At 39.7% G+C, this 13,034-nt stretch overlaps 1 protein-coding gene across 4 annotated transcripts in view; it reads left to right on the forward strand.

The window, feature by feature from the left end:
- Positions 1-4,951: 4,951 nt before the first annotated feature.
- The window catches only part of Hsd17b3 (hydroxysteroid 17-beta dehydrogenase 3), a 62,140-nt gene continuing 54,057 nt past the window's right edge, over positions 4,952-13,034 (forward strand). For 3 of the 4 annotated variants that reach the window (XM_021259386.2, XM_004846086.4, XM_004846085.4), the window contains exons 1-2: positions 4,953-5,151; positions 9,268-9,314. In XM_021259386.2, coding sequence (XP_021115045.1) covers positions 4,998-5,151; positions 9,268-9,314 — 201 coding nt within the window. In that variant the 5' untranslated portion in view covers positions 4,953-4,997. Of the gene's footprint in view, positions 5,152-9,267; positions 9,315-13,034 lie in introns of all 4 variants that reach the window. The other variant, XR_015448840.1, reaches the window with a different exon arrangement.

Raw genomic sequence — 13,034 nt, forward strand, 5'->3', positions numbered from 1 at the left:
TGTAACTGATACTCATTGTTATTTCATGATATATATATATATATTCATGCCTTCTGGGTGTACAACTCTTTTAGGATATTGTTTATGATAATGATCTTTTTTGACTTAGGTATCTGCCTTTCTCTTACACTCCAGCTACTTGTGATAAGAGGTACATGTCAAGCCAACATGAGGTAGCCAGTCAAATAGTAGTTTTTAAAAAAAACTTAAGTGATGTATGTTATATGTGTCACCACACTTAAGGATGCTCAGTCACCAAACAGTTGAAACAATGTCACATTAAAATTAGAGGCTAACACATTTGTAAGATACATTTGTAGGCCAATATGTATGTTCTCTTTAGATGGCATCCTACTAAAGGATAACAAATAAAAGAGTTTTCTCTGTCATTTAATGTCTTGTGATCAGATGAAGGTGTTTGGCTTAAAGACTCTTCCGTACTAAGATAGACATGTAAGTGTTACAAAGACAATGTCATCATGATTGTCATGCTAACATACTATGTGTGGCTCTTGATCTTAAGTTTCTCTAGAATATATAACTGTTGTCTGTTAACATTCTACAGGGATTCAACTACTAAAACAACCATGGCTGGTAAAAATAACAGCCTTCTAATGGTGCTTTATACCCTCACTCCAGCTACTTGTGTTAAAAGGTACATGTCAACCCAGCATGAGAAAGCCAGTTATAACTACCAAATAATAGTTAATAGCACTTTTGAAGTACAAGGACATGGAAAAAGGATTGTCACCAACAGGAGGAAGCCTAACAAAAAAAGACTTCATATAAGCCTCCCACCTGCCAGGGAGCTCACTGGAAAAAATTGATGTCCCCCTCTGAACCAAGGAGAACTCCCAATGAAAGGCCCTAGGGCTTCATATTCAGGCTCCTGTCACTCCTGTTCAAACAGTGGAGCCCTGGACTGACCTAATTGTAGCTTATAAGCTTTTTACTGGGCCCTGGGGCCTAGTTTTCTGTTCTTACATTCCTCCTTGGACCATGCTCTATAAAAATGGCTACAGTCCAAGGTGTCTCAGGATGCCCCATGGTGGAAAGATTCTTCTCTAAGCCTGTGGTGTGGACCTGGGGAGAATTATATTTCATCCACTCTTTTCTGATAATACCTGAAACTTCCACTTCATTGCTGGGAAGAGATATACTGTCCAAAGCTCAAGTTCAAATTCTGCTTCTGCTGAGGCACAGCTCTATGGGAATTTCCCTCTCCAAGAATTACAGGTGGTGGACCCAGCTGTGTGGACAGATGGACACATGGTGGGGAAAGCAAAAACAGCTACACCACTTCAGATCCATCTCAAAGACCACACTTTCTCTGCCAGAGACAATAACCACTTTGCCCTGAAATGATAGAAGGACTAAAGCCTATAGTCCAAAGACTACTTAAACAGGGACTCTTAAAAGAGACTATCAGCCTTTATAATACTCTTATCATCAGAGTTATAAAAGGTCCTAATAAATAGTGATTGGTTCAAGACCCATGCCTCATTAGTGAGGCTATGGTACTTCTACCTCTGGTCATGCCTAATCCCTATACTTTAATGATACAGATTCCAGTCTCAGCCAGCTGCTTTTCTGTCTTAGATCTAAAGGATGCTTTCTTTTGCATTCTCTTGGCATCCAAGAGTCAAAATCTCTTTGCATTTCTTCTGCACCGCAAGAGAAACCACCAACAGAGCTAAGAGACAACTTACAATGTGGGAAAAATTTTTTAGCAGCTGTACCTCAGACAAAGGGCTACTATCTAGAATATATAAAGAACTAAAAAAAATCAGACCCCTAAATACAAAGACCCAACTCAAAAATGGGCATCTGAAATGAACAGATATTTCTGAGACAAAGAAGTAAAAGCAGCAAATAAATATATGAAAAAATGTTCAACATCACTGGTCATTTGAGAGATGCAGATGAAAACAACACTGAGATTCCACCTCACCCCAGAAAGAATGGCTGCTATCAAGAAATCAGTCATTGGGCTGGGTATTTAGCTCAGTGGTTCTGCCACCTGCTTCGCAAGAGCAAGGGCCCGAGTTCGATCCCTGGCACCAAAAAAAGAAAAGAAAAGAAAAAAAAGAATTCAACTAATAAAAAATGCTGGTGGGGTGTGTGGGGAGAAAGGAACCCTTCTGCATTGTTGGTGAGAGTGCAGACTGGTGCAACCACTGTGGAAATCAGTATGGAGATACCTCAAAGAACTAGGATTAGAGGTCCCATTTGACCCAGCTATTCCCCTGCTCTTCCCAAAAGAATTAAAAGAACATAATAAACTAAAGGTAAGAAAAAAAAGAATTAAAAGAATCATGCCACAGCGATATATATGCACTCATGTTTATAGCGGCACAGTTTGTAATAGCTAAAGCTTGGAAACAGCCCAAATGCCCATCAGCTGGAAACTGGATAAAGAAGATGTGGGGTTTTTTAATAAAATGGAGTACTACTGAGCCATAAAGCACAAGAAACTAGAGACATTTATAGCTAAATGAATGCATATTGAGGCCATACTCTTAAGTGAAATAAATATGACACACATGTGTAAATACCGAATAGTTTCTCTAGTGTGAGAAACTGAAAGTGTAAATAAGGGTTAAAATGATTAAAATGAATAATTGATAATTTGAAATAGGAAGAAAAGATCCAAAGGGGTAGGGGAAGTGGGAGGGGAAGGGGAAAGGAAAGAAGGGAAAGGAAAAACTGTGAGAAAAGAAAAAAAATGGAAACAAAATCTATGTAAATAGGGAAGGGTGGAGGGGGTGAAGGGCGCACAGGTAATGGGGGAAAAAATAAGAACCAAGATACATCATGTACAGGTGCAAACACCCAATGATAAATGTAAATGTATTGTGTACCTAAAATGTACCAATAAAAGAATTTAAACAAACAATCAAAAAATCTCTGCTTTTGAAAATCCACTTATGGAATTGGGGAATTGACCTGAACAGTCCTCCCCAGGGGTTGAGAGATAGCCCTCATCTGTTTGGCCTAGTCCTAGTATTATAGATAGCTAAGTTAGGTAGAAATATTATAAGCAGTCAGATAGGGGTAGGCCCTCAAGAGAGTCAGTGGAAAAGATAAAAACACAACCATGGCTGGAGGCACATCTGTTGGAGACCAGGTCTCATGATAAAGATGAAAGGACCAGGCCTACATACTTCCCCAGAGGACAAGATAAGTGATATCACCTAGCCTAATGAAGTATAGATAGACATCAGTCACTCTAGTGGGTGACCAAACCTCCAGACCCATCATTTCTTAGAAAAAGTCTTTGCTCTTTCCAGGCACACTTATATTACTTGTTTCCCCATTGGATAACTACTACCCAAATGACTATACTTGTAAACTTATTGGTTGTTCATAGCTTTAACTCACATTGTACCCATGTGGTTTCGCTCTATAAAACTTTCCTGTAAATTGGGGAACCTCAGCTACCAATTTGGGATCCCTCCTGCCTCTCAAAATCTATCCTCTCAATAAATATTTTCTATTCTTATCCTCCATTGTTCCTAGAATTCATTCTTTAATTTTAGAGAACACAAACTCAGTGTATCAGACATCTAACAGATTGGGAATTATAATATTTCCCTTATATCATTTGGAAGTCCTATTTCATCTCCTATATCATCCCTGTATAACTAGTACAAGACCTGCTAGAATTCAAAAAGCAAGGCACCACCCTCTTACAATATGCAGATGATTTGATGCTCTGTGGGGATACAGAGATCCAAGTATGATAGGGAACTGAGTCCTTCCTTAACTTCCTGGCTTCCCAAGGTTATAAAGTGTCCCAAGAAATGGCCCAAGTCTGTCAATTCCAGGTCACCTATTTATAGCTGCTCATTTATTAGGGCAAACTGCCTCACAAGCACAAGGTCCTGAGGTCCTGAGGTCCTGAGTTCGAGCCCTGGTACTGCAAAAAAAAAAAAAAAGAAAAAAGATTTCTCATAAGGTTCTTTATTTGGGCTTGTTCTGTTTTCCTAATGTCAGCATTGATTGTGATGAATTTTCCTCTTAGAACTGCTTTCATAATGTCCCAGAGGTTATCTTGAGCTGTACTGTCATTTTCATTAACTTCTAGAAATGTTTTGATTTCTTCTGTGACCCATTGGTTATTTAGGAGCATATTGTTAATTTTCCAGGAGCATTTGCCTTTTCTGGAATAGCTTGTCATTGGTCTCTATTTTCATTTCACAGTGATCTGATAGTATGCATGAGGTAATTTCTATTCTTTTATATTTACTTAAGCAAGCTTTGTGGACTAGTATATGATCTATTTTGGAAAAAGTATCGTGTATTCCTGAAAAGAATGTTGTAGAGGAGTGGAATATTCTGTATGTATCCATTAAGTTCAAATGCTCAAGGGTGTGGTTTGGCTCTGAAATTTATTGGCTTTTTGCTTAGTTGATCTATCCACTTAGATTGGAAACAGTGAAATTGCGTGTGAGTGGCAGGGATGACATGTCCAAACAGGAAGTGAGGGAGATACTTAGGGATCAGGGTCAGGCTTCTGTAATAATTTGCTCTTGGAAGAACTCTCCCTAGTTGTCAAATATTTCCCTGAGGATAGCCTCTTGACCCAGTGACTTAACGAAGTCCCCTATGCCTGGCCTCTTGATGTCTCCATCACTCCCCTGGGACCAAGCTTCCAACACATGAACTTTTAGGAGACAAAACTATAGCAGTTTTCCAATCCAGGAGAAGAACCCCTGCCTGCCATTTTTTCTTTGTCTAGGTTTGGTTTTTCTTCTCCATCAACCACACAGTAACAGAGGACCCCCATTGCTATTAAGATAGCAGAAAGAATACTTCATTCAGAAACCTGTTAGCTAGAGGACTGTGTAAAGAAGTGACTCTAAATGTCTCTGAGTAAATGGAACACACCCAGGCTTCTGGAAGGAAAGAGGTGGCCTTACGTGGCCCCGCCCCTGGAGGCCAGAGGTGGCATCCAAGGCCAGATCTGAAGCAGCTTCTGCTGTGGGACAGTAGTCATGGAGGAGGCTCTGGATCACTTCTTAGTTCTTGTAGGGCTGCTAGTGTGTCTGGCTTTCCTGGTGAAGTGCATGAGATTCTCCAAATGTATTTTTCTGAGCTTCTGGAGAGCTGTACCCTCATCTTTGTTGCCATCCATGGGACAGTGGGCAGGTAAGGAGGGCTTTCCAACTTTCCTTTATTAAGGGTTGTTCTTGTCTATTCTTAGTTAAGGCTCACAAGATATATTACATCTTTTCTCTGACAGCAAAGATGTAATTCCTTTGGGAGTTCAATTTTAAATTAAATTTAATTCAATTCATTTATGGGACTAAAGAGAATGAGTGAAATTAAGATTGTGTGAAAAACAAGATGCGACCCTCAGGAGAGTAACTAAGGAAAAAGGCTCCTCAACTCTTGTCCGTATCTTTTCAAATTTGCTAGCTATGTGTTCTTTTCAGAGATTTCTAGTGAAATAAATAATAAATAAGGCAGAAAGTTTTGTATTCACATGTCCAGATTTCTAAACCCTAGAGTGCTTCCATTTTGTTAAAAGGTGTTTTAAAAATTTGAAATTCAGGGCCGGGGATTTAGCTCAGTGGTTCCACCACCTGCCTTGCAAGCGCAAGGTCCTGAGTTCGATCCCTGGTACCAAAAAATTTTTTTTTTCAAATTCAAAAAATTTACTTTATTTACTTTTAATTTACTTTATTTAAAAAAATATCCAAGCCCCTTTAGGGAGGGTGTTGCAAAATCAAGGCAACAGAGATCTCTATAGAGCCACATTTTTGAGATGATTAGATACAGAATCTGGGTCGGGTCTGCAGTAATTAAATACTGCCTCTCAATGGGATTTATTTACTGGAACTATTGTGAAGAATTTCAGCTCTATGCCTGGTGTTAAGGTCAGAGTTTCATGTTGCCTTGAGGGAAAAGCTAAGTTCTTTGTCGGGGCTTATATTTAAAAGTGGGACACCAAAATCAATCAATCAATCAATCAATCAATCAATCAGTCCAATAATTTTAAAAAGGGAACAAGAGATGGAGGGACAGGAGGGGATGAAAAAAATTAAGTTGCATTATGTACATGTACAAACTACCCCATGATAAATGTAATCGTTATGTACTTCAATCATGTACTGATAAAAAATTTTTTTAAAGTAAAGAAAACTAAATAGGAAATAACACAACACCCTTACAGGGCTGTCCAAAAAAACACAGAGTGCTAAGTGTGAATTTCAGATTAAGAAGAAGTAAATTTTTTAGTAGATTACAATCTGGATATATCATGCTAAAATTTAGTTGTTGTTTAAAATTTATTCCTTGAAATTCAAGTTAGGGGCGGGGATTTAGCTCAGGGGTTCCACTGCCTGCCTCACAAGTGCAAGGACCTGAGTTCAATCCCTGGTACCAAAAACAACAACAACAACAACAACCCCCCCCCCCTCCCTTTTGAAATTCAAGTTAGCTGGGCATCCTGTATCATCATTTGTTAAACCTGGAAACCTTAGAAGTTTAGCCTTGGAAATTTTTTTAATGACCATATGAGAAGTTGTTTAGAATGACAATGGATTTATAATGGATGCTTCTTACATTTGGATTGTGTGTGTGTGTGTGTGTGCGCGCGCATGTGGGTTCTTGCTTGTTCCATAGTATGCTGTCTCCAGTGAACTTGCTAAATGGCTTGAGCCTGAGTGTTACAGACCTCAGTGCCCTGCTACATGGATGTGAAGGCCATGTGTTGAGTGGACTTGAAATCTGCACAGACCCTGTGTGCTATCCTAGGACTGAGCCCTCTGAGAACACACATTCCAAAATAAGATGGGGCCAGAAACAAGCCATTTGTGGACTCAAAAGTGAAAACCATAATCTTAACCTGTCTTTATGAGTCAAGACTGAATAGAGTCATCATTTGCAAGACTAAAATGTCTTTGGACACAGGCAAACATTAGAGATCATATATCTTAATTGAGGGACAAGAAGAAAACCTAATAGAGACTGAATTTTTAAACTCCCCGAGCTCCATATTTGATTTTCTAATTATTTCATTTAGTATATTTTCATAGACTTGGGGCCCCCAAAATTGGACAGCCTTGATTCAAATCTTTTTGTCATTTTTTTTAGCAGTGAGGTCTTAATGAAGTTTAATGAACTTTCTCTCCTGAGCTTCTTTGTGTATCAACTAAAGATAATGCTGGTCTCTGCATCATAAACTTGTTTGGAGCATTAACTGGAATGATGCATCTAATCCACTTGAAATTGCCCATGGCATAAACATTAGTTAGCACATCGCACATAAGCATTTGTTAGGTATTAGTCATAATTTTGAGTGTTATAATCTAAATTATACTCTATCCCTTGTACTGGGTGACCTTGAAGATTCCCCATGTTACCAGATAGTTTGACTTAGTGGCTTGTTTCCAGGTTCTTGGTGTTCTGAAGAAATTGAACAAGACACACAGAAAAGGTAGCAAAAGTGTACATTTATTGTAGGCATAAAAGAGGTATGTGGTACAGGGTGAGAGTGGGCTTCTGGGAAGACTCACAGTAGTCTCAGGGATAAGGGAAAGGGGTCTTATGTATCCAAAATTCCTGGATTGGCTTCCCTATCATTCAAATAAGGCATTGGGACAGTTGTCCTATCAAAAGCTCACCCCACCTGGCACTAGATTTAAACTGCCTTAGTAAAAGACTTGCTTGGCTTCCCACCAGATATAACTGAAAGATTGAAAATAGCACTTTCTGACTGGTTCTATGTACAGTGCTCAGGAGCCATAGAGTCATTTTGTGTCCTGTGTTCTGTGCATGTCCTCTGAGTTTTTGTGACCTTTCACATTCTTCCCAGTTAATTGTCCATCTTGTCCCAGCCCTAATCTCCTACTTCATCCATAGTGGAGGATAAAGGAGGACTCATGAGAAGTCTAGCACAGGCCTCTTTACCAATGAGAATACATAGTGTGCATGCATCCACTCAAAAGGGACCTTTAGGAACAGATAAAATCAGAGATAATTATTGAGTGGAGGAGTGGCTTCTGCTGGTGCACTGCTTGAGACTGTACATCTTGGCTTGTGCTTATTCTCAAGTAAGATACTGTGGTTTTTTGGTTCATATTTAATTGCTATTGCAAAAGTCAGTTGCAGGTTTGTGTGTGTACTGAATTGCAGTGAGTTTTAAAGTGGTAATGTTCTGGAATTGTGGAAAGAAATGTACGGAGACACAGAAGTTGGGTAAAAAAACAAAGCCTTTACTTGCTAGCGAGGGGAACCACCAGAAACTCATCTGATCAATGTCCACCCCATCCTTTGTTTTAACATTACCTTTTATATTTTCTTTTAGCCATTACCTCATTTCTGGTGGTCTTAGTAAAATTTCTGTTTCTCTTTTACAACTAGTTCCTATTAATGGTTACAGTCACAGACATATAACAAACAGATGGCGCCTAAAACACATACATTGTAAACTACCCAAACATTTCTACTTTGCTTTTCTCCAGGTTAAATGTTATCTACAATTAGGTTACAGGTCAAAGGTTCAGTTAGCTATCATCTTAAATAATAAGAGTTACGGGAAAGGTAAATCTTAAAGGAACAGATTACTTATTCTACTTTAGCTACCTGATAACTAACCTAGAGTTTAAATTTTCTCTATCAGTAATGTGTGTAAGAATGAGGTTTATCCCAGAACTCCATCACTAAATATGCATGCAGTGTTGGTGAGAAAAGCTTTAGAAGACCTGTTGGAGTGCTGTATAACAAAAGAGAGTTCTACTGAGTAGATTTCCCAGGACCCTGCAATCCCTTTGTGAGTTTTGATGTCTTCTTTGCTATGTCCTCTGTCTCCCATAGTGTATCCCATGAGGTGTGGGGGTGTGTGAAAGGAAGGCAGAACTTGACCTTTAGAAAGAACCTTGAAATATTCTTAGGATGAATACTGGGCCGGTAGTGAGAGTGATAACAGGGCATAATGCTTGCCCTTGATGAATTAAGACTTTTATTGTCTAAATCCTGAGCAGTCCAGATAAAATGTTATTTGGTTGAGATTCTTTGTTGCATTTTGGAGTGTTTTCTACAGTCTCACTAGTCCCTCAAAACAAAAATAGAAACAAAACAAAATAACTATTTGTTCATTTTGCATATTTGATGATAGGCAATCAAGGACTGAGAACTTTGGAATTGAGTGGAGTAATGTTGCTTTGCAATATCTAGTGTACTAAACTTGCAAGAAAATGTATAGCCAGTGAGAAAGAAAAGTTAAATTCAGTTGTTTAAAACTATTCCTACCTTTTGCAGTTATCACTGGAGCAGGTGATGGGATTGGAAAAGCATATTCATTTGAGGTAAGTTATCATCTTTTTTTGTTTTTTGACCTGGTGTCTCACTATGTTGCCTGGGCTGGGCTTGAACTTCTCAGCTCAGATGATATTCTTGCCTCAGCCTGCTGCACAGGGGACTTCAAGTATGTGCCATCACATCCAGCTCTGAAGTTGTCTTCTTGGCGAGTTTCTCCCTTGTATTCTACACATAGTCATGCAACATTCACTCCAAACACTGTCTCTGAATATAAAAACAATCGGCTTTATTCAAAAAAGAAAATGTCTTCTATTTTAAAAAGGTTAAAAATTTATTATTCATCTCTTGAACTTTTCTAAAAAAAATACAGTGATATTCAAAGGTGTCAATACCTTCATGTTGATGTATTTTAGGAATCTATGAGGAGATTATGATTTTCTAGCACAGTTGGATCACAGTGCTTTCTTCATTTCATAATGTCTGAATTCCTTCCTTCTTTCCTAAAGGACAGTTTCCCTGGATATAGGATTAGCAGTTGACACTCTTTTTCTTTGAACCTCAGAGAATATTGTGCTATTTCCTCCTGGCCTCTGCAATTTTTGATGGGAAATCTGATGCCATTTGTATTGCTCTTCATTCATAGATAAAGTCTTGTTCCTGCTTTTACAAGTTTTTTTCCTTAGCTTTGGGATTTGGGGGGGAGTAGGGTCTCACTAGGTAGTTCAGAGTTCAGACTGGCCTCTCTATGTATTCCAGGCTAGCTTTGAACTAAGAGCAATCCTCCTGTCTCAGCCTCCTGAGTGATAGAATTACATGTGTCCCACCATGACTAGGTCTTCTTTGTCTTTAGTTGTAGAAGTTTGGTTCTGATGCTTCTTGGTATAGATTTCTTTGGGTTTATTCTGGTCCACTGAGCCTATTGAATCTGTACGTTTGTTATCATGGAATAGGCAGACATAGTCTAGGCTCTTATGTGTGATGAGCAATGAATTGCAAGTACACTAGGTAGCAAGTAGAAAGCAGCTACATTTATTGACAATCATGGGAAGTTATGCTCAGGGCAAGTCTGTGCCAACAAAATATATGGCACAGATAGAAAAATGGTGCCAGAAAAGTAAAAGCACTGAACACAGGTCACAGCACACAGAAAAGGCAACAGCAACAGCCCCTGATGAATCAGGCTTTTGGAATTTGAAGAATATGCACTCCTGCCCAGGTGCCTCCCCCTGAATCTCTAGGTGTGATTGACAGGAATCACTGACAGGGTGCTGAGTCATCTTAGGGACTCTCAACCTGCATTCCTGTCCCAGAATTCACCCTGATCCTACTTACGTACATGATATGTAGTAGGAACCTTTAATGAGGTGAGAGTAGAGAGAAGTTGACTGACAGAGTAGGAGATCCAATAGGTGTGTGTTCTCACCTAGAACATCAGAGATCTGGGGTTTTGTTATTTTATTTTCTCTCTTTCTTAGGAGAATGGAAGGAGGAATGGCTGTTGGGCACTGTTTAGAATTAAATGAGTGGGAGGGAATGAGGCCCTCAGCTCCAACTGCTATTATCCCCTGAGAGCCCCAGCCCTTCAAAATCTTTAATGGGTGTCAAAAGGAGGAAGTTCCGTCTTCCATGGCTACTTCCAGCTGAATAGGGGCATTGGTCCTACCCCCCTGGAAACCAAGGAACCCTCTCTCTGACTGCTCTAAGAGTTCAGGAGAGCTGAATTCTTTCTCCAAGGATTTCTTGTCCAACCGTGGATTTAGAGGCAGGTAGTGATTTTGAGCAAGGGCCATTACCAGTAGTTTAATGGCTGTCAAACAAGAAGAAACAAATTTGACTAAAAGATTAAGTTTGTAAGCTTAAAATAATAAGGTTATGAGAAGCATTAATAAAGGCAATATCGGGCTGGGGATTTAGCTTGGTGGTTTTGCCGCCTGCTGCACAAGCGCAAGGACCCCAGTTTGATCCCGGCACTCCCCCCCCCCCCCACCAATAAGGCCATGTCCAGGACAGTAACTAAGACCCCCAATTCCAGATTTTGGCCAAGAGATCCGTGACTCAGTTCTTTATGGATGTTAGAAGCATGGTTACCGTTTTCTGGCTGTATTTCTCACTATTTCAAACCGATTGACATGGGAACTACATTTTTCTTTGAGAGATGAATATAACCCCTTCTGTTTTAGCAGTCAGGAGATCTAGTTCCCTTTGATGTATGGCTGTCCCTGCTGGTGAGTCTATTTTGATCTTGAAGTATGGTGATACTCTGGGCAAGTTGGTCTAGGCCAGTGGCAGCGTGGCAAACCTATGGAGAATGTGTTACTGTGTTTTTCTTTTAATACAAAAGATGTTAATGTAGAACTGTTTTTTTTCTAAACTAAAACCTCAGTGTTCAGGTTAAATTGCAGTGTTGGCACTCTGCAATAAATAAGTGGGCTTTGGGCTGCAGTTTGGCATTCAGTCTCTGAAAGGTTCACCATCACTGGTCTAGACTGTCTGTCAAGTTATTTATATTTTTGGTACCAGGAATCAAGCTCAGGACCTTGCACTTGCCAGGCAGGTATGAAACCACTGAGCTAAATCCCTGGCCCTTGTTTGTCGAGTTCTTAGGTAGCTGTTGATGATAGAAGATGTAAATAGGTGTAAAGTCCTATGTAAGTAATCACTGTTTATTACCTCTATTAGAGGCAGTTTTTGAATCATCCAGGAGAGAAGAGGGGAAGAGTTGAAGGGAGGGTAGGGGAAGGGGGAGAAATAAGATTCAAGATATATTTTGTAAAGGTACAAATCTACAATGATGAATGTCATTATATTATATACCTAAAATGTACCAATAAAATTAATTTAAAAAAAAAACAAAAAAACCAGGGCTCTCCAGGTCAGGTCAAAAAGCCACTGTTAGGATATGGAAATTATCAGCAAACTTTTCAGGATCCTCAGAGAATCTACCCAGTTTTACCTTGCACTGCTGAACATTCCTGGCTGAAGAAGAGACTAGCTGAGGAGGCACTTAGACAGAGTCAGGTGGGCTGGACCAGGCATACACATTCCAAAATGGCTTTGGAACAGGAGGTGGGAAACCTAACAAGCCTATCTCTAAATTAGTCCCCATCTATTAGTGGGCACCTGATAGGGTATCTCCTGTTAGTTCCCCAGTCCTTTGAGCCCCATGGTCATGACCTGGTAAGGTGGAATTCCTTGGTCATATAGCCTTATAGAGCCTTCTTCTGAATTAGTTCCTGCACGGGAGCCTGACAGGACATCTCTAGATAATCAACAACCAATTTCAGCTTTTATCAAAGTGTCCCCTAATAAAACCGACTGCCTGGAGATTGGATATCTCCAACCCTGTGTGGGTGTGGGTGCCATATGACCAGGAAAGCATTGCCAAGTGTACACCCAGTACTAAGTAGTAAGTCATTACATTTATTGAAGATCACAAAAAGTTGTTCTCCAGGTCGGTCCATGCCAACAAAGGTGTAACACAGACCAAGTAAGGTGCCAGGGTAACAGAAAAGTACTGTACACAGGCCAAAGGTAGCAGCAGCAACAGGAAAAAAGGGAAGCGAGGGCCAATAATGCAACCTTTCAGATTTAAAGGCCAGACACCTCTGGCTTTAGTTGCCTCCCACCAAATTGCCCTTCTCTTCCAGCTAGAGCTTTGGTGCCTGTACTCTTGCCTAGGGCATGGTGATCTCCTAGGCTTTTGTTATGTTATTATTACTATTTTTTTTTTACCTCTCTAAGAATAATGGAAGCAGAAATAACTGTTG

Source organism: Heterocephalus glaber, unplaced genomic scaffold, assembly GCF_053883595.1.
Source record: "Heterocephalus glaber isolate CG9 unplaced genomic scaffold, H.glaber_assembly_v1.0 deba00000594, whole genome shotgun sequence".
Lineage (NCBI taxonomy): Eukaryota > Metazoa > Chordata > Mammalia > Rodentia > Bathyergidae > Heterocephalus > Heterocephalus glaber.